The sequence below is a fragment of the Pezoporus wallicus genome, unplaced genomic scaffold (assembly GCF_028554395.1).
Source record: "Pezoporus wallicus isolate ANWC-B61680 ecotype Strahan unplaced genomic scaffold, APGP_CSIRO_Pwel_v1 contig_865, whole genome shotgun sequence".
Classification (NCBI taxonomy): domain Eukaryota; kingdom Metazoa; phylum Chordata; class Aves; order Psittaciformes; family Psittacidae; genus Pezoporus; species Pezoporus wallicus.
The window spans coordinates 1749444-1771451 of NW_026636827.1; the positions used below are offsets into that span (position 1 = coordinate 1749444).

Consider the following 22008-nt stretch of genomic DNA (forward strand, 5'->3'; position numbering starts at 1 on the left):
TTTTCAATACCAAAGTGCAATTATAGCTCTGTAATAGTTATGCTGAATATTAAAGGGAGTGATTATTACGGGGCATTTTAACTATCTGAACAATAAAAACCTAAAAGCACTAATCATAATTCCTTCGCCATATTAAAACATCACATGAGTAGAGCAGGAGCTGCACTAAAGCAATAGTCATTAATCAGTATTTAAAGTAAGCCTGTTGCCAAATTATCTCTTAGGCTTAACTTCCTTGAGCAGTATCACCCCACAGAGAGAAGTCTGGAGCATAACCTGACATATTACTGTTCTTCAAGAGATTAGCCCACCATTGGCAATTTCTCACCTGCATTATCTGGCCCCTGCAACACTGCTATCACATCTCCAGTTTAGAGAGGAGCAAATGTCAAATACCCATCTGCCTTCCAAACCAGCCCAAGGCTGCTCATTAACACAGGCAAAATTGAATGAGTTATTTTGCCCTAAGTCTACAGGCTGCAAAATTGAATTTGGTGGCAGCAGCAGAGCTGGATCCTGGAGAGGGCACAGAGAACTGACAGCAGCCTGTGAGAGCTTCAGGAAGCAAAGGTAAAAAGGGTTGAAGAACTGTATTTCAGAGGCCACTGATTTAGGGCGGAAGGAATAAGAGAGCATCCAGTCTTCCATGCATGAGGGAATGCCAATTCTGGTTCCTTGCAGAGCCTCTCCTGCCTGACCCCCATGCACCACTGTCTCAGTCCCCTGCACCCAAGCAGATGGTCCTCACTCTTGTTGGGAACAGCCCCCTCACATACATCTGCAGCTTCCCCATCAGTTTCATGTTTTCACTTCTCTCACATTCCATACCAGTAGATAACCTGGCAAAAAAACAATTAAAAAAAAAAGTAATCTAACCATTCTAATATGAAAAGCTCCACTGAGACTTAGAGGGTGCAGTGCTATAAGGGAGAGCATATGGCTGTGACACGGGTCTCTGCCAGGTTGGCCAAACTTTCTGAAGTTATGAGCTAAGTGCCAATTGCAAAATTTCCTACCTGCTGGTGATGAAGAACTTCTTCCCTCCCTCCTCCTTCTAGGTGGAAATGTTCCCTGCAGGGGTACTTCCATCTCCAAAGGCAGAAACTGCTTATCCCTGCCTGTCAGAGCACACTCCAGCATGCAAACATCAGCAGCAGACACAAACTGCCATTCAAAACTCCTGGCCAGACAGGTAAGAGCATGAGTACTACTTACCACCTAGATGTAGTGCTCCTGCCAGAGTGCCCCACTGGTGATTTGTGTCTGTATGGTGTTAAAAGCCTGAGGTCCAAAGAATGAACAAAAAAGCTGGTCTGTAGTCCAAATATGTTACATACTATATTATACATATATTGCACCATGGAATAACTATACAGAGAACAGGAGTTAGCTGTCTCTTTGCTATGCCTTTCGTAAGTTTGTTCCCTCCACTTATCCTCTTTATGGGGCACAGGAGAAATATCCCTCAGCTCGCCTGCTTTTCTTTCTTCCTCTCTTGTCCATAGCTAATTTTATCTCCTCTGTGGCTTCAACTTCCATTTTCAACTAGCACTTACACTGTTATATCTGAAATGCTCCTCTCTGGCCCACACATTATTTTAGACCATCTCTCTCTCTCACTTCAATTGTCCCCACTTTGCTCCATCAATGACACCAGCGAGGAGCACTCATGTCTGAACTTCTGTTATACCTTTTCTTTATGCTGTCCCCCTGGAATACTTAACTGGAATTAATATGAAATATCATTCACTTTCCCAGTGTTCAGTAGTTTCTCAAGATCAGCTCCTGCAGTAAGCCTCACCTCTGCCTCCTAAAACCAGCCAGACATGACATCTAGGCTGCATGACTTTCAGTAATACTCACTGCTATTTACTGTACTTGTTCTTTTAAAAAATAACATTGCATAAACAGCATCACCATTCCATTATGTGTACTGTTAACCTGCACAACCAGTCTGGGCACTACCACCCTTTTCATTGCTCTTTGATCCTTCGCCATTGTTTTGTGATTTTTTAAATTTCTTTTTACACTTTTCTCAACTGATAAGCAACCACTTTTAGGAATGAAATCTGTCTTATGTGTATATACAGCAACTACATCAGTGAAGGCATTACCATAAAAGTGATAAGAAATAGCACTAAAAGCTAGTTCTCCTACTTTAATCCATTTATCCTACTGTGCCTTCCAATAGTCAAAATGAAGATATGTCCATGGGACCCAGAAAAGAATCAAATTTACATACCACAATAAGACATGAAATACTTACAACTGCAATTGCTTAAGGATAATTTAGATTATGATCCCCTCCTGTGTTACACTGAAGTATCTTGGCTATTGGAAAGTTGATGCACAGAGAAAAAATGTATTTTGTGTGACAAACAGAAGAATGCTTCACTAACTTAGAAGAGTCATGAAGAATAAAAGGAATTGCAAATTAAAAGGAGAATGCAGTTGTTCAGGGGATTTGGATACTTGTGATATTTGTACTGGGACCAAAACAATGCTTCTTTTAATAAAGCTGTCATCATCACATATCATATAAATGGCCACTTTTCAGCCCAAAGCACCATACAAACAATGCATCTAATCTGGCAGTCATTACTTAGTTTTCATGCTCATTAGTTTTTTATCTAAAACAGTCTGATCTGATCAGATTTTCTCATCTGTTGTTTAGCTAAGGATCTGGATGCATTTTATCAGGGTGTATCTGTTAGCTTTGCAAAATAGTTTAATGTCTCTCCAACACTCAGTATAAGCAGCATTACAATACACAGGTTCTCTCTTGGGAACAATGCACATATTCCTCTGAAATTGGCTTTTACCTGCTGTTTAAAGGATAAAAAAGTTCCTTTAAGGTGAGGAATAAAAATGTAACTGTTAGGTAGCACACTGATAGTTTAGAAAGCCCCTTCATAATTATGATCGCTCCTATTTCTAACTTGTTATCCAGTCTGGAGCACTCACTTCAGGAATGCCACGGCTACTAGCACTGAAGCACTCTCTGGGTGTATCTCAAATTTAGTGTATGAGTGTCCTTATTGAAGCCCATCGCCACACAAAATGACTGGGCTGTCTAACAAGAATCTGAGATAGAAGACTAGAGGAGAAATGAATATGCAGACAGGACAATGGCTCCAGCTGCATATAATTTGCCATTTAAGTGTATTTAGGACAAACAGGAGAGACAGAACAGACACTTCCACTGATGTTGTCCATTTGGTACTACCCTGTGGCTATGTATTCACAAACAAGTCCGTCAAGCCTGACCTTTCAGTGTTCAGCAGCTTGGGGGGTAAGTGGGAAAAAAATGACAATGGTACTTTACAACAGGAAAAAAGAGGGAGGAGGTGTCCTAGATTTGCACTATTTATAAATGAAGACCTTTATGAAAACTGTTCACATGGGTCTGTCTTTATTATCTTTGAACTCACACTTAGCGTCCCCAAAGGTGAACATTTTCAGAGAACAAACAGGATACACTACACTAAAATACTTCTTCAGCTGTTTTACTGAAAAATCTAAACTCTTCCCAGCAAATTACAATTCAAGCATCAGTAAATAAATACAAACATTTACACGACCTGCCGAAAAGCAACACAGCACGGCTCTGTAAGGCTTTAAATAAAGATGACAGTTAGCTAACTTAAATTTCTTCTTACAGGCATATAAATCAGGAGGGACTTAACTGATGTCATGAAGATTCACCAGAGTGAGGGGTAAAAGAGACTCAGTGAATTAAATTATTGAAGAACTTTATCAAAACCAGGATGAAATTATCTAGGGACCAGAAAGTAACATTGTAATGGTTCCACTGTGACAATGCTGCCGGGTAACATGCCACAGACCTCTGGAGCTGGATTTTAATATAAAAGCATGTTATCAGAGAGCTATTTTTTAACAAGACTTCTCATTTACTGGAGAAGAAATGCTGTCGCTAATAATAATATTAGAATGAGGTATTCCCAAAAGCAGTCACTGACAGGTTAATTCAGCCACTGAAACAAGGTGATGCTATTCTAGATGTCTTTTTGATATGTAAGAGGAATAAAAGAGCTGGTTATAAAAATAAATCTGGAGTGTGTGATTATATGCCAATTCTAAATTAATCACCGATGTTCACAGAAACTTTAGAAAAAGCAGGCTGGCACTTTCAGCCACAGCTCTTGGCTTCAAAAGGGCAACCTCTACCAAGCAAGGGAGCCAGCTGGGAACTCACTAATTACGAGGTTGAAAGGTCTGCCTGGGGAAGGAGACCAGAGTTTTTCAGTCAAAGATGCCAGTACTTACAGGGATACATATGTCAAGTAAGAAATAAAAACTCAAAGGCAGTGTGTCCGGTCCTCACCTGCCAAGGAAACTAATGGACAGAACAAGTCCTGTGGGGATAATGGAGTTCATGTGGAGATGAAGAAATCACAGAGAGAAGCCCCACTTAAAGCTCAGGAATGGCTGAGGAGGAGAGTGGAGGAGGCAGTGAGGGGCAGCTACCAAAGCCCAGCCAAGGGAGCTGCTTCAGAAGATACTAAAACAAGCAATGAAAGATGTGTTGGGCACATGACCTGTAAAGAAGCAGAGCTACTACACAGTGAGGTTGGAGTACAGATTTAAAACAAAGTAGGTAACTGCAAATTACATGAATACATGCTTCAATTCTCATTGAAGTCAATGATGATAACCATGCAGAAACTATCACAGCTGAGAGGAACACATATCTCAAGAAACAAAATGCCAGAAAGAACTGGCATATGAAAATTAATGTGGGGTAGCAAGTTTAAATAAATCAAGGAAGACAAGAACGGTATCATGCAATCAGAAATAATAAATGTCATATCTGTATGTTAAAAAATATCAGAGCAACTAAAAGTCCTTTCTTCTACACTCAGTAGCAGCAGCACAGCTTTAGGACAATTTTTAAGGGAAGAGTAATCAAAGCCAGTGAAGCTAGAAGAGTTTGGGGGAAATATCACATGGGCTTACTACAGGTAAGGCACACTAATCTGACATCTTCCTTAGAGAAAAAAACTCACTTTTGAGAGAAAGGAAATGAAATCTATCTCAGCTGTCTGATTTTGGTAAAGCTTTAACACCATGTCACCTGGGAAGTTATTAGTTAAATTGAAGAAGATGGGGGATTAATACAAAAATTTTAAATTGGCCTGAAACTGCTAGAGGTGGGACAGTAACAGCAACATTAAATGGGGAATGTCAGGCTGGAGGGAAGTTATTAGCATCATTGCTGAGAGACTGGTCTTAGAGCCAGGCTTGGTTAATAATTCACCTGTTATACTGGCACACAAATAGCTATAGTCCTGTTAAAATTTTACTGAAGACAAGAAGCTAAGTGACATCTTCATACACAGAGAACTGGGACGGTGTGGGACAAGAACTGCATGGCACCTTGCCCGCAGTACCAGAGAGAGGTTTCAGTTCAATAGTACAGATCACATATTCAAAGACAAAAAAAACAAAAATCAAAACCCAAAAAAACAACTAAACAAAAACCAAACTCAGCCTTGAGAAACTACAGGGGGGCATCACAAAGATGAAACACCGTGTGATGTGGCTGCAAGATAAAACAGAAGAAAATGCAATCCATGGAAGGTTTTATCTCGAATTTCCCTGCAAGACAGGATACAATTACCAGTGTTTTACAAAGCCCTGCTAAGACCCTCTCTTAGTGTGCACAGATCCAGAACCTTAGTTTCCCAGATTCAAACAGAACAAATACAGAAGAGAAACATCAGGGTGATTGTGAGAATGAAGCTCCCATCTTGCAATAAGAAGCTAAAAGGGTTTGATATGTCTGGAAACAGAATGCTGTGAGGCATGGCTCTCTTATCATTACAGAATAGAGATGTTTTCTCCCTATAAAGTCTGCAGGGAAAGAAAATACCAGGGCAGAGCTTTTAGTACTAACAGAAACTTTAGCAAAGTTGAGACAGGAAAAAAAAATCCATCCACTCAGCCTAGGAATGACAAGGTTTTTCACTAGGAGAGGTTGGGACAGTCCTTTCACCAGTGTAATGCAGATCATTAATGCCAAGGCAGAGTTTAATAATGTTTTCAACAGGTCAGTACAGTTGCCTGCAATTCCTGTGACTAAAACAGAGAAGTAAGTCCTGTGTCCTGTGAAAATACCATGAGCATTTCTCATGTGAACCTGGTTATTCCAGGACAGTGCGATACCTGCACCTCCCCTTTCCCATGGGTTATCACATTAATTCTCTGGCAAACCTTCAATTAGAAGAGTGAACCAACAGACAATTAGCTTAATGAAACCTCGAATTAAATGCAAATTAAATTCAAGACCACTGAAAAAGTGATCTTTGACTGGAAGTAGGTAATGAACTGGGTTTTGTCGTCAGCAGTTGTTAACTGGGTTTAGGTAGTTCTGAAATATCAAAGAAAAGATAAATTGGCTTAAGCAGTGACTCACGTAAAGCTATTAAGATAAACTCTTGGGTTTTATGGCTTGTTACAAAATATAATTTTAAAAAATGCAAACAAATAACAACAGACTTGTTCTTAGTAACTGCCTCTAGATGAAAAATGCTTCTCTTTTTCTACTCGGTGCTAGTAGCTAACACTGCAGCTAACACGGCAGCTAACACTGACTGCCGACAGCTCAGGTACGGGAAACAAGTAAGTCTGGCAGGAAAAAACAGATAGAAGCATCACAGAAGTGGTCTATTCTAGTTTCCATAAAAGCCATTAGGAGTTTTAATCACATGAATTCAATGGGAATATGAAAAAGCTTGCTATTTAATGGGAGAATTTACCTCCTAACAGATTAGGAAAGATAGGTTACTTTTCATGATTTAATTACACTTACACATATCAAATACAGTAAAACCAGCAACAGTTTTACATGATAAAACTGAAAAGTGAAGGTCTTCCCTAAGCAAAGTCTAACTACACACAGAGAGTTATACAACATAACTAAAATGAAAATAGATGTGGTTTTTCTTTTCCCAGAAAACTTACTGGAGGGACAGTACTGTAACTGAAGCTACAATTTAAACTGAAGGAGCATATAGCAGGGACCTCTGACAATACTTTTATTTTACTTTAAATAGAATTATAACCTGTTATCTCAGGTTATTCTGGGCTCACCTTGTTCCCTGTAATTCATTCCTGGGAAGCATACTCCTTTCCCTTAGAAGCTTGCAATACAATCCATAGAACATTTCACGTTTGTGTGACTTGGAGACCTGCTCCAAACTTTTGTACTTTTCCCATTTGCAACAGACAAAACCTTTTTGAAAAACTAAATGTTCCTTATTTCATGACTTTAAATACGCTCAAAGGGTGTTGCAAATACTATTGGACACATGTCAGGTAAGCATGTGGAGACTGACTGCCCCTTTCATTATTAATTCAACTGATAAACATTGGTTCTAGCCAAAAAATTATCTTTTTGGTTTTAGAGTCAAACTTCATCTGTTATCCAGTCTGCAAATTAGATCACAATTCAGTCAAAATATGCAAACTTCTGCTATATGAAATGACTGACTATTCTATAGGGAGGTCCATTTCTAGGGCTTTACATATGACTTGGATCAAAGGTCTTGCCTCTGCTGAATAGACAAAAGGGAAATATTATGTAAAGTAATACTACTTTCTTAAAAAAACAGAGCCAATTCCAGGTGTCTTAAAAGTTAATTGGAATTTGCCTTTATTTAATTAAATGATGAGAGTTAGGCCAGAGACACTTGGTTAGAATAACAAAGTAGTTAGTAAAACACTACATGGAAGACAGGACATAAAACTGGTGTTTGCATCTGCTGCCACACAATCAGCCACGGATTTATGGGCACGTTCCAGAAGTGAAGAGCTGCCATAAACCCCACCCGGCTAGGCAACACAGCCGCCAGGCAGCACATAGCAGCTGGAGCACACATCCTAGTACTCACAAAGTACTGATCACCAGTTCAGGCACAGACAATTTACTGTGAATTACGGGGCTTTGGCAGGAAGGAATAAGCCATGCAGAGCCTGGATCCATACCCAAACTTCTCACAACTGAGCTTACAGGGCAGCCTTTTCATATGTGGTGTTGCAAGAATTACTACTGTTCAATGCTGTTCTGCACAGCCAGACATGAAGATGTCGTAATTCCCTTAGTATCATCAGGAACTGAAAGAAAAGAGTCTTACCCGCAGTTTTAAACATATTGCCAATTCAAAAACCAATACCTGTCACACCCTGATTATTCACTTGATTTGATCACAAATGAATTTTCATTCAGGTGCATAGAAGTCAGGTGTACAGAATCAGCGTTGCAAGGTCTCTGCAGTGTAACAGGCAGTGTGACCTGTTAGAAAGGATTTTGTTTTTTTGGTTTTTTTTGTAATCTGTCTAAAATTAATATTTTATTCCAAAACAAGTAAACATTTTAGTTTTATCTGATGGACTTGGGAAATCATCTGTGGAGCCTTTCCTCACTAAGCTCTCAGGTAACTATTGTATGCTACATCAGCGTTGACAGGGTGAAAACAATGGAATCAAGTTAAAAAAAAATAGTATTTGTTCTTCCTCTAGCTGGGATTAATTTCTGAGGTTAGCATGCAGATATGACCCAAATACAACTTGTACTTAGAATTTCCTCTGTGATAACTAACTATGCTGAAAATGCTGCTGTTTGCATACAACTCCTGAGAGGATACTTATTATGCAAAAATGAAGACATCAGAATGCTGATGAAAATCTGCAAGTCATTTATCAAACACTAACCTGAAATGAATATTAAGAAAAAGCTCTTTTATATGCTAATGTTAGTCCAATTCAGTTTAATCATTACTTTTCTTTCTCAGGACTGATGAGTTGTGTACGTACTGTGCACTGTAAGATACAATCTTCCACATCTCATTCTCAAAAAAAACCCAGTTGTTTTGTCAATGGTTGCTCTGGGAACACACAGAATAGAAAATTAATCTTTTCTTATTATTTTACTCACCTGTGAGGCTATCCATAAAGCCTGTTTTGTCTGCCCACCTGCTGATCACTTGGGTAATATCTGGTTTACACGGACCAAGTACTTCCATTCTCTCAACAAGACAAACTATAATTAATTTCTCTGATGGATTTTTTAATGAATATCTATTGCTACTCTAGTTGCTGAAGTATTCACTGCTGTTTGTGTTCCAACAAATATAAATCTGTTTATTTACTCTGCAACTTTACATCCAGCTACTAACTGGGGAAAAGCAACATAAAAAAGAAAAATAATAAATGCCCATACATTTAGAAACATTAGGCTCCAAAGCAGCGGCCTGTTTGTTTGTTTGGGGTTTTTTTTGTTATTTTTATTCTTTTACATCAAAACTTGGTTTTAAAATCTGGATTTAAAACTAGGATTTAACTTGTCAAAGAGGACACCATGTACAAGATGCTTGACATTTCGGCATGAATATTTTGATCCAGGTCCAGATCCCTACTTACAAAGGAGTAATTCCTTAATAACCAGATTAATAGCAGCAAGGATAGTACCACTTGGTTGTCGGAGGAATTATTTACATATACAAATACATGTTCCAGATGGCCACTTGAGAGCACACTGAATGTAAATTAAAGCAACAGACTGGATTTATTTTAAGAAATTTTGAAAATCTGCAGACTCAAAGGGGCATATGTTGGACTTAGTGAGCACTAAGCATTCACCCTAAAACCAAAACCAAAACCAACTGAGGTGCCTCAGGGAAGTTTGGCCACTGCAGCTGCATTACATGAACATATGCACCAAGGAGCACAGGTCTTCTAATACACTGAAGACTGAATGAAAAACCTCAACTCCATGTATTAAATAGAACACTGTATAACAGCATTAGCACATATATATTATTTTCGCCAGTTAAGCAGATATATAATAAGACATTATAAAAATAGCATACGACTACTAGGTCTTTTCAAAGTCTTGCTTAGAAAAGACTGCTAAACCTTAGTATTTTACACCAGTACTCTTTTTTACTTAGATTCTTCAGAAGAATAATGAAAAGATCTTTATGCCTGGTAGTCAATTAGAAAGTTCATGAACCTCATACTGCCACTCTAAAAAAGGAAAAATTCTCATCTTTACTTCGTGAAGTAATAATTTAAAACTAACTTAGAAGAGCATAAAGAACACCTAAGCTCAACAGATGTTTGAATAAATTGTTGAATGTAGACTGACCAGCAGAGCTGACATATTATTTGGTTTAGCATTTCTAATTTCCAAAATTCATACTAATTAATAACAGTTGTCCACTTTGCAAACTCCTGCAGAATTGCCTGGATAAAATCTTTCTGACTATCCAAAAGACATCTACAGTTTTTATCTAATGTGGCATAGGACAATAGCTACATGACTTCATATCTAACCATTTTCATCAAGTAAAACAAATTTCACTATTTTTATTAATGATTGTAAAATACTATTGTCAAGAAAAGGGTTAAAAACATTCAGGAAAAAGTTTTTGTTTCAGAAACAATTAAGACTGTTCAGTGACAACACTGCAATTATATATGAAGTTACTTAGAAAATCCAAATCTTAAAAGTAAGGTTAAGCGAAGCTGAGCTTTTTTGCAGTGGTTACTCTTTGCACCAGAGGTGGATTACTGTTAGAAGTCAACTGATTTCAAACACATAACCAGCAGGTGGGACGCAGGGAAGGCTCTTCCTGTCCATCCCACCAGAAGTTACAAGAAGCACAAATGAATACACAGCAAAGCTGAACTAACCAACAGAGGGCAGCTGACTCACAGGTATATGAAATTCTTATTCCTGACAAAAACAGTGGCAAAACTCTTTTACCACCAATGAAACCCAAACAGATATCAAATCTTTTTACCTGTAATCTGTAGCACTAGGATAGGACAAAGCTTTGCTACTGGAACTAGCATGTTTTCAAATAATAATAATATTTGAGAAAGAAAGAGATAAACCTAAGTTCAAATCAGATGAGTGTTCTGAAACATGCAACTCAAAACTTGTTCAATTAAAATTTTTCACATTTTGCAGAAATTCTCAAGCTAGCCATCTCTGCTATCACTACAAAAGTTGAAGTTTGTATATCATACTTTTTCTTCAATAGTAACTCATATAAGAAAAATCTGTTTTTATAATAAATGCTAGTTATAACCTTAATTAAGGAAAATACACAACAGTAACCTACCAACTAAAACAAACAAACAAACAAAACAACACCCAACAACCAAACTAAAAAGCCCTGGTTGTTCTATTGTTTTGACAACAGCATGTGGTTCAATACTGCAGTCAAATTAATTCTCCATTAAAACATAAATAACCATCTTGAGCCTGCTCTTTAAATTATTAAAGTGTAGCTAACATCTGTTTATTGTGAAACCACAAATGAGTCTCATCACTATTAAAATTAGTCTGTAACTCTAGCAAATACATAGACTGCATTTGCCATCAAATGATAATCGATGCTGAGTAAACTTTATTAAGTGCACTAATATTTAATTATCTTTGGTTCTGAGTTTGAACTCCAAAGTCAATCTGGAACATCTGAGACAGCGTTGTGTGCCTCATCTGTCAGTGAATACCAGGACTCACAAAATTCTCCCTTCATAAAGTAATACAAGTTTCCTAGTTAAATTACAATATAGGAAACAGCTGACTCAAAAATAATATAAATTATAGACGGATTAAAAGCCCTCATAACTTTTAATTAAGCAATAAATCATAACAGACTACACAGGACTGCTGATTTATGTACTCCTCAAGTGAGAAGCAGTAAATAAAATCAGACAGGACAGAATATACATCATATCGGAGAAACAGAATCTATCCTTTGGCGTTTCATTCACACATAAAAGTCTGCTCATGTTTAGTTTCTCTACTGGTGCCCATAGCCTGTTAACACATACTTAAAACACAAAAACGTGACACAATTATCTGTAATGATGAAGAATTGGCTGAGTTTGTGCAAACTCATATTTGCGACTCTTTTCTTAGTGTCCCTGCTAAAACAGTGACTTCAGGAGGCAGGGAGAGCCCCAGACACCTGTACAAGGGAGACAGCTTTGATTTCTCCCTTCTTTCCCCAAACCTACATGTGACTAGAATGGATTTCAACTTTTGGAGAACAGTCCTTACAAACAACAGACCTTCCTGACATGGGGGTTGTATTTGACAACTGCTCAGAAAGCTGTAATTGGGTCTTGAAATCCAAAAACTCAAAGTGGTTTATATTCCAGCTAGCAATCTGGTAATGCTGACAATCCCGATGCTGTCACCTAAAAAAGATGCAAAATTCATGTATTCAACTTGCAGTTCAAATGCACACATTTAGCTGATGGCAAGTCTGGCACAATCCTTCCAGTCATGTGTGGAGAGAGCAAGAGGAGTACAGAAGGTCATTTGCACTTTTATTCTGCTGTTTTGGAGGAAGAAACCAATTAAACAACATAAAATAAAAAAAAAAAGAAAAAATCCATTCCTGAATCTATCAGTCGGCTACAGTACATAAAACAAAGCAAACTGAACAAATGATATGGGTACTATTCCTGGGCAATGGCCAAAAGAAATGCCTGCACCAGAAAAAATATTAACACTTGTTAAGTATTAATCAATGATAACTGCTGTAGACGGAACACAGCAATATTAAATACTTTAAGAAAGCAAGATGAGGGTTATTTTAAGTACCATAATGCAAGAGGTGCCTGAGTGTTCCTGGGCTTCTCAGTAGCTCTGACAGATGAATTCATATAGGACATCTTCATGAATATGAGAGAGTAATTGGAAATGAAGTTACTGCTCAAACATATTCATAAAGGAGAGTCAGAAAGTAGGAATTTCATGCTCTGAGTGCTTAGGATATATTCACAGCATGCACGTGAGTCAGACCATGCTTAATAAACTCTATTCCTTTTAGAATAAAGACATCCACTGGTATGCAGCCCACCTTAATCTGAGGACACACAGTGTCTGCAATACATCTATGAGAAAATTCAGTCTGTCTAAAAGACTCTGCTGTACACTGGAAAAATGAAAAAAAGTGACCAAAATCTTTAATAACCAAGCTAGAGCTGCATACCTGGCAGACAGAACACAGAAGAACTCCACATAGAGGCCTATATGAAACACACCCAGACTTAGATATTTGGCTGACCAAAGGATATATGAGACACTCTGCCCTGCTGAGTGGAAACTCATTTCTTTACTGCAGTCTTTTCATCAGTGCTGGGGCCAGATTGCCATGACATGCTTTTTACAATCTTCTTCCTAGAATAGCCTCACACTGGTTTTTTGACGCTAGGAGATGCTAAATCAGGCCAATGCTGGTATCTAATTTATCGACTCAACACAACTCAGTCCAACTCAACCTTCATTCAGGCTGGATGATCTGCACTGTGATTCAGGCTGTGCACACAAGCTGCTAGATTGGACAGATCTGGGTGCCTTCTGTTTAATGCACTCCTGTTCAGTGTCTTGCCAGTATCTTGTTGCATTCACACTACAAAAAGTTTTGAAGTAATTATGTGGCAGGTTCTATAGAACTATAAATTACTGTCATTAATTTCATTACTTGACTTAGAATCTATTTCAGAAAAAATTTCCACACTCATGTCTTGTATTATAGCAAACATTATTTTGTAATCCACAAGATAATACTTTAGAAACTAATTCTGTACAGAAAAGAATTATAGAAGACAGTAAAGAAAAGGACAACATGTCCAAATCTTTATTTAAGTTGCCAAAAGCAAGAAAAGGGATACTTCTGTGTAATTAAGACTTTCTGAAGACATGTCATAAAAAACATGATGCCAAATAATGCATCTTCTACCATAGGAAAAGGTGGAGATGTGCTAACATCTTTTATTCTGAATATTCTTGGGTTTGTTCCAGTTAGAAAAGAAGCTAGGTCCTTATTTTATGCGTTATGAAGCATTTCCCCTTCCTTAACGATTATGAACCTAAAACCAAGAACAAATTACACTGCAAAACTTTGCAGAAAAACATAAAACTTTCTAAAAGGAGTGAGGGACAGGAAAAAAAAAATTACATCTGCTGCTAAAGAATAACCAAAGCATCAATCCTTTGTGTTCTCCTGCTCCTAAGACAAAGACAAGCAAGAGTAAGTTCAGTCTCAGTGTTAGACGCTGTCATGCTGATTTACAACATACAGGGTTTGCTGGTCCTCCAACATGACATATTGTCCACAGGAGATTCAACAGAAACCAAACTCCTTTCCTTAAAAAATGTCACGCAAACCAATTGAACTCCAGTTCCTTAGGTGAAAAGTTGATACTTTCTCCACTGGGCAACCTGACCTTCTATGGCTGATTTTCCATTGAATTCCATCTTCTCTACAGAGAAATAAACAGGACAAAGCACTTCTGGTTTAACTCCTGTCTTTCCTATATTTTGCAGTATGCTATCATATTAAACAATAGATTTATTTTCAACAACAAATGTAGGCACATCTGGAATTTGGTCCAGAAATAAATACAGGTAAATTTTCAGTTCCATAGATGCAAATATATTACTCTTTTACTGCAAAAAGTCCTGTTTTGATACATATTTCATTAAGAACTTGGAAGGGCCTGCAGCAGGCAGAAAAATGTAGTTTAGTTAGCACAAGGCTACTAATTTTTGTGGATTCGGAGTAGTTCTAGGAAAGAGACTGGCATTGTAAGATATTTAATTTCACAAAGTGCAAATGTACTCTCACCATTACAGAAAATACCATTATACTATATATCAAGATACATTATTATTAAAGAGAAGTTTAAAGCAGCTACGTAGAGGAAAAAAAAAAGCCAGGTGAAAAATACTTCTGAGGAAATTGTTTAAACTGCTCAATTTTTTGGAAAGCTAAAGCTTTTCATGACTGGCAATTGTGAAAATATGTTTATATGACTCTTTACTCAACAGAAAAGCTGCAGAAGAAATGAAAATCAAGTGTGGATAGCTACTAAAGCTGAATAAAAAATATATGCTGGGAATTAGAGTAGATGCTACAGGGTTATTATGCCGAAGGACAACATGGGAAATGGCTGTATTTACCTTGGGAAGTGAAGCAGTACCTACCCACACAGTGGATTCTCCAGGCACTTACTTCAGGAAGAAGAGGCAGTGCTCAGAGTACACACATTTGTCTTGCTACTTTTGCTTATTTAATGAACTAAGTTACAGTCACAGGAAAAAAGAAGTAAGGAAACCAAGAGTTTCTTATTATTTTGTGACAACAAAAATTCTACTGTATTAATGCAGCAGGCAAAAACCCTTTTCATTTTTATGACACTGTAAATCCACACTAGAATCAGAGGACTTTTTTTTTTTTTTTTTAAATGCTGTAATTCCTTCCTTTAAGGCAGAGTGGGAGGAAATCAGACCTTCTGAAGGTAACACCAAGATTAACAATAGGATTTTTGTTTGCAAAGTTAAGTTGTACACAAAGCAAATGAGTGTTGACAGGCAGACCCAGAGCAAAATATAGGTCATACATGTCCTTGCATGCCACAGAAAGGTATCTTACAAAGCTGATGCTACTGATAACAGCAGTATAGGACTAGGCTCTGAAATAAACTACAGGCAGCTGAAATCTGTGAGACAAAGAGATTTTTAGCACCTCAAGAAAGTTCAGTGACATTTTTGAAAATTAGAAATCTTATAAAAAGAAGTGCTTTACAAGGAGTTAATTATAGCTAATACATTATTAATAATATTCTTGAAAAACAGATTCTGATACTGAGATGCAAGGATTATACATGCAACTCACTATCCATAGATTGTGATACAGCTCACATCCATGAGCTAATTCAGTGACAGCAATGACAGACACTGGGTTCAAACTTCTAACACAGGAGCCTAACAGTTTTGAAAACACTTCATACAGCGTGTATATGCATACATACGTAGGTATAAAAGATATAGTTACACAAGGGAATAGTACAACCAAGTACTACAGCAAAACAAAGCATGAAAATGAACTCTTTTATAGTCAGACACAATCACAATTAAGAGAATAAATACTATTTTAATAATTTCCAATCAGAGAGGTGACAAAGATAAATGAAAGATTGCAAGTATTTTGTGTTCAGCAAGTTAAGGACAAGAACATAAATTGAAGGAAGGAAAACAGGTGAAGTACAGTAGTGTTACATGTTGCTTATTCAGAAACTTTATTGTATACAAAATTATGGCTCTCAGAACTGTTACAGACCTAAAAAAAAAAAAAATGGATCTTGTTTCATACCATTGTCCTGTGATAAGCCATGTCACACTGCTCTTCCTTAGGCAAAGTTCCTTTGACACAGTCTAAGGGCATTTCTGGATAATGGAGACTTAGACTGGCAAATGTGAGCCAAAAATTGCCCAGAGAAATGGCTACTGAATGCAAGCAAGTCTGTGTTGGTTTTCTTTGGGGTGGTTTGTTTTTTTGTGGTTTTTTTTTTTTTTGGAAATGGTAAAAGCCTTTTCTTTAACAAAAAGAAACAGAAGACCTTTCTGAACAGGCCTTTCCTAAAATTACAGATTAGAAAAGGGGAAAGAACACACAACCCTCCTCTCCACCTCTAGCCCAAGCCCAGCCTTGCCTCACAAGAGATCGTGACTTCAACAGTTAACAGCACTCCAAGCCCAGCCAATCTTATCCATTCTAATGGTGAGGTTTTAAAGCCTATAATTTTGTAAGATTTTCACTTACGAAAAGGAATCTGAAATATTTTTTTTGCTGATTAAAACAAAAAAAAAATGTTTTCTCTGAAGTGCAAGGACTAAACGAGTCAATTTCTACAAAAAAGTTACAAGAAATTCATACATCACACCTGCATCTGAGAGATCTGATCTGTAAATCCACTGCCTTCCTTTTCCCTTTCATTAAACTTCTGTATGCAATTTCAGGAAAAAGACTTGCAATCATAATGTGCAAGGTGTCTGTATTTCTCATATTCTAGAGTGAACACTGGAAAATGTCATTAAGAATAAAATATTCATTTTCAAGAAAGCAGTAAGTTTAAATTTCAAAACTATTACATTTTTTTTTCCTTCTATGCCTGCTGTTACAAATGCTCTCAATCCTTTAAAAATGCTTGTTTAAATATATACAGTGTATATATAAAGGGAATAAACTACTTGCTATGATATTTGCTCTTTAGCAGGACTGGGTAAGAGAGAGGGAGAGGAAGGAGAAGGAGGGAGAATCTTGACAAGAATATATATTACAGCAATCAATAAAAAAATTATCCTTGGAATTCTTGAGTCTTTAAAAAAGATGCATTTTCTTGTTGTAATCATAAAAACCTATAAAAGAATATTCAAGCAATAAACCCCCCGTAATTCATATTTAACCTTTCATCATGTAGAACTACATATTAAATAGCTTAGAAACTGCATGCTGTGTAAGTGCACTCAAATAAGAGTAGAAATAGAAAAATGTAAATGCTACTTCTCTTTTAACATGCATTGCACAGCCAAGAACATCTGCCAGCTGACCCCATAATCCAATTGGCTCTTCAGAAGCAATCATATCCTTATACAAGGGTTTCAGTGCTCCTACATGCAATACCTATTTTCTTTAAGAGATAGAGCAAAAGGTAGTTAGCCAACTCTTCAATGATTTTCAGAGGTACAACACGAAGGTAATTCAACATACGACATGGATCTGCACTAAAATACTGTCATCTCTTCCCCCAGATATTGTAATTAATCTTTTAATTTCACAGGGCAATAACACAGAGGAAGTTTAAGGCTGCAGTGACTATATCAGTACACCAAGTGCATACAGCCTATGCAAACTGTTTGTCACTTAGAAAATAATGAAACCTAGAATAAAATCTGTAAGGGCACAACTTAGCTCATCACCTATAATGAGAAAAAAACACATAAAATCTGAATTAACTTTCCTAACTCTGATTTTACATCTCACAACAACTGCAAAAGAAGTGAACTGCTTGACAGGCTCTACAGGCTGGGGTGGGGAGAATGACATCTGAAAGAACAGCTTCAAGATCAGAAAAGCCGAAACACCTGTGGAACCAAAACCTTTGTGGAATTAAGAGTATAAACTCCATGGAATGTCATGCAATAATAAGATATGTCATTATCTCTGTATGAAACTAAACTTTTGCTAAAAAGTTCTGTTCTAAATACACAAGCAAGCTGTACAACTGTCAAGCTGAACTGACTCTAGGAGGATAGGCTTGTTTATGTGACTCAAATAATCACTTATATCATCAGATCAATTGTTTTGATCATGCAAATTGCCCCTCTCTCCAAAGCAGTAGCTAACATATCTGTATCAGCAGGGCCTCAGACATGGTGGAAAATTGGTAAGAGAGAATTGCTGTAACAGTGTTTCAAGTAATGCTCTGTCTAGTTAAATTTATGTCAAATATCTGAAAGGCATTAAAAAAAACAGCAAAAAAAAAAAGCCATACAGGGGTCTGCCAAGAGGCCTAGAAAACACCCTTCACAAGAACAGGGTAAAAAGATGATTTGGCTTAATGAAAAAAAGACACAAACTGACTGAGGGCTTTAATTGTAAGACACTAGAAAATGGAGAGTTTGCCAAAGCAACTGATTAAGCAATGTCAATACCCAAGCTCAGAAGCAATAATTAAAAAGCAAAACAAAAAAACAAAAACAAAAACCAGAAACAATCCCACCCCCTCAAAAAAAAAAAGAAAAAAAGAAATAAAGAAAAAAAGAAACCCATCAAAACCTAAAAATACAATAGAAAAAAATAAGGTACATGGAGGAGTTTATTATTTGTTCTGAATTTATGTAATATCTTTATAAAATGCGAAAACCACAATATAGCACAGTAGCCAGTGAAAGAGCAAATCTCAGCACCAAGGTGATTTAGCTTTTCCCATGCCTGACAGCAAACAGAAGCAAATATTTTACAGCAGGTATTTCACTAAGATTATATAAAAATAACTAAGATGTCATATATTTGTATGTGAAGAATCTATAGAGCTCTGCTTTAGGTTTTAAACACCGCCCAGACCAAAGGAAACAGAAGACATTCTGCCTTGCAGTGGATTAATAGTATGTGTCCATCTTAGCTAATCAGCAGTGGGATAGCTAATTTAGTTTACCATCTGGGTAGGCAACTTGTGCATGCTGCAATGTGCCTAAAGACCTCAGTGTGTTTAAATCTGTGCTGGAAGTCAAAGTCCAGTGGGTGCAGAGCAAAACTTTTTCTGAACTGTGCAAAAGATTTTGAGAAGTGCTTGAGGAGGCAAGGAATAGAATATTAATACGTGTATATTTGTGCATACCTAATTGTACATATGTTTTTACACGTATGTATATACACACATTTTTCTTATTAGCACAACAATTTCTTCTTACTTTAAAAGCTCTGAAAATATATAGCATCTGATCCAATCCTATAAATCTAAATTGTAAACAGGTAATCCATTTGTGCACTAAACCAGCTAGAAATAGAACCCAAACCCACATACAAAGAAACAAAAAAGCCCCCAAACCCACCCAAACAAAAAAAAAAAAGCACTTGGAAAAACAAAGTCACAAATCTAAAGAAACAGACCTCAATGTACTTGTGTCACTATTTGAGCCTGCAATAGAAAGCCCTCTAACGAATTCAGTGGGTTTTGTATCAAGACATGTTCCCAACAAAGTGGCAAAACCCACCAACTAAGTTTATATTAATACCAGCCACAGCACTTTACAAGCACAGTGCACCAATAAACCGTACAAAGACATAATTTCTAAGTTTAAACAACTTCTTTCCTTTAATATCTTCTGAAAGGCTTTTGAAACTAGCAAATTTAATGTGTATGGGAATAGGTAACACTTTATAGCAGTAAGTTTGCTTTTAATGGAAGTAGTCTGCTGTGTCTATGGGTAAAAACCCCAGTATCTTTTCATTACAAAGGAGCTTATTGTTACCATACAACTTACTGAGGGATTTGATTTTGCCTCTTTGGTGATCTGTCTGATCTATTAAGAAAAGCACTGAAGTATGGACAACATACACTTTATTGCAGTTTTATATTTTTGTAGTCCCTGCTGCTTCTGTTAGGCTACTGCCTATGAATTTCAAATAGTAATAAGGAAAAAGAAAAGTATTTACCAAGTTTCTCACCAAAAAAAAAAAAAAAAAGGAAAAAAAGGAAAAAAAGGAAAGTGAAAAAAATGAGGCAAGTTGAGAATCAGGCGTTAGAAGTGGTGCTGCAACTCGGGACAGGACTGCTGCAGCAGTCAAATTCTGCTGTTACATGAGCATCTCCCCCCCTCAATCCTCAAGAAGTTTGAGGACTGCCTACAAAATCTAACACACGGTGTGATCCCAAAGATAATTCCTATTTTTAATTTCTTCACCAACACAGCACCTTTCCATCACAATTGAAAAATACAGTAAGTACAGACAGAATTCTGTTGGCTATTTAATGCTGCTCACCTGATTCTTGAGATCCAGCTTTGGGCAGGGACGACCTCCATTGTAAGGCTTCTCCTTGAGCCACTTGTATCGGACTTTCACCCCCGGTCCACAAGAAGAGCTGCAAGGGGACCAGCTGGACCAATCGCTTAATTTGCAATCAAATGGGCAGGGGACTGTGCAAGATTCTTCAATGTAACCTAAACCAAAAATTTAAGAAAGGTTTTAATCACCTCAGCTAATGAATTCTGATCCTCTGTTGTCTCACGGCAATCTGTGTAATCAACACAAAATGAGAACTTCTGAAAGAGGAGACATTTGGCAGGCTGACAACACCTTCCTAACACAAGATTATGGTATTATTATTTGTAAAGAACAGCAGTGACTAAATCTAATTTCTACTTGGTTTAGTCCAATAAAGGCTGTGATAAAACTGACTGATATAAAGGACTCACACTTGCCAAAGTATTTGTCGTGAAGCTGGTGGTCATCAACAGGTAGTAATTATCTTCCCTATGAGATTGTAGCCATAAGGCTAGCTATCTCCAGAGCCAGCATAGGCAGGGAGTCAGAGGCTCTCTTCCCATCTGACAGAACCAGGGGTTGCACTGTGCTGTTAGCAGCTCGCACACATGTGTGAGGGACCTGCCTGCAGCCTGCCAGCTGGAGCAGCGCCGAATTCTTAAGTTTAAAATTTTCTCTTTTCCTTTTTTTGTGTTGGAAGGGAACTTAAAGATCATCTGGTTCCATCCTCCCTGCCATGGGCAGGGACACCTTCCACTAGACCAGGTTGCTCAAAGCCCTATCCAACCCTGAACACTTCCAGGGATGGATGAGGCAGCCACAACTTCTCTGGGCAACCTGTTCCAGTGCCTCACCACACACAGAGTGAAGAACTTCTTCCTTATATCTAATCTAAATCTATCCTCTTCTACTTTAAAGCCATTACCCCTTGTCCTATCATTACTTGCTCTTACAGAAAGTCCCTTTACAACATTCTTCTAGGCCACTTTAAGTACTGGAAGATTTAATTCTGGGGAGAAGCAGATGAAACCTGCTTCCCACTTCTTTCTGGTAGTTCTCTTTATACAACTGTTTTGCCTATTCTAGGCTTCATAAACGGCATTTTGATGCCTTTTTTCACCTTAACCCAGCTTGAAATATAAGTCCTTCCAAGATCATAGTCTCTTAAAATCAGAATTCCAGACATCTGAAGGACCAACACCTTGTCAAATTAAAATCCAACAGGGTTACTCCGGGAAAAAAACAAGGCACAACCCCACAGCTGTTTTAGGAGCTGGCATATGGGAAAAGAGATTTTGCAGAGCCCAGTACTGGCCATGGAGCTCCTGGTGGGCAGAAAGGCAGTGGAGGGCCACCAAACCCTAGGGGCCTCTGGGAAATTACTGGCACCAGTCTCAGGCTGGCAGTCTGGAACAACTTCTGCATCTTCCTGCCTACCATGCTGCATTTGTTCTCCTTGAGTTTCTATTATCTGCTTGTCATCTCTGTATGTACTATTTTAATTTAAACAAAAAAGAGATTTCATGTTAGACCATGAAAGTCAGTGGCTGCTAAGATCAGCCTTTATTAAAGGCAGCTTCGGCCCTCTGATAGCGCTGGAAACTATGGTCATGGAAATAACTGAATTTCA

At 37.6% G+C, this 22008-nt stretch overlaps 1 protein-coding gene across 3 annotated transcripts in view; it reads right to left on the reverse strand.

Annotated features, from left to right (window-relative positions):
* The window catches only part of THSD7B (thrombospondin type 1 domain containing 7B), a 284858-nt gene that overhangs the window by 60253 nt on the left and 202597 nt on the right, over positions 1-22008 (reverse strand). For all 3 annotated transcript variants that reach the window (XM_057401826.1, XM_057401823.1, XM_057401824.1), the window contains one exon: positions 20376-20554. In XM_057401826.1, the coding sequence (XP_057257809.1) occupies positions 20376-20554 (179 nt within the window). The remainder of the gene's footprint in view (positions 1-20375; positions 20555-22008) is intronic.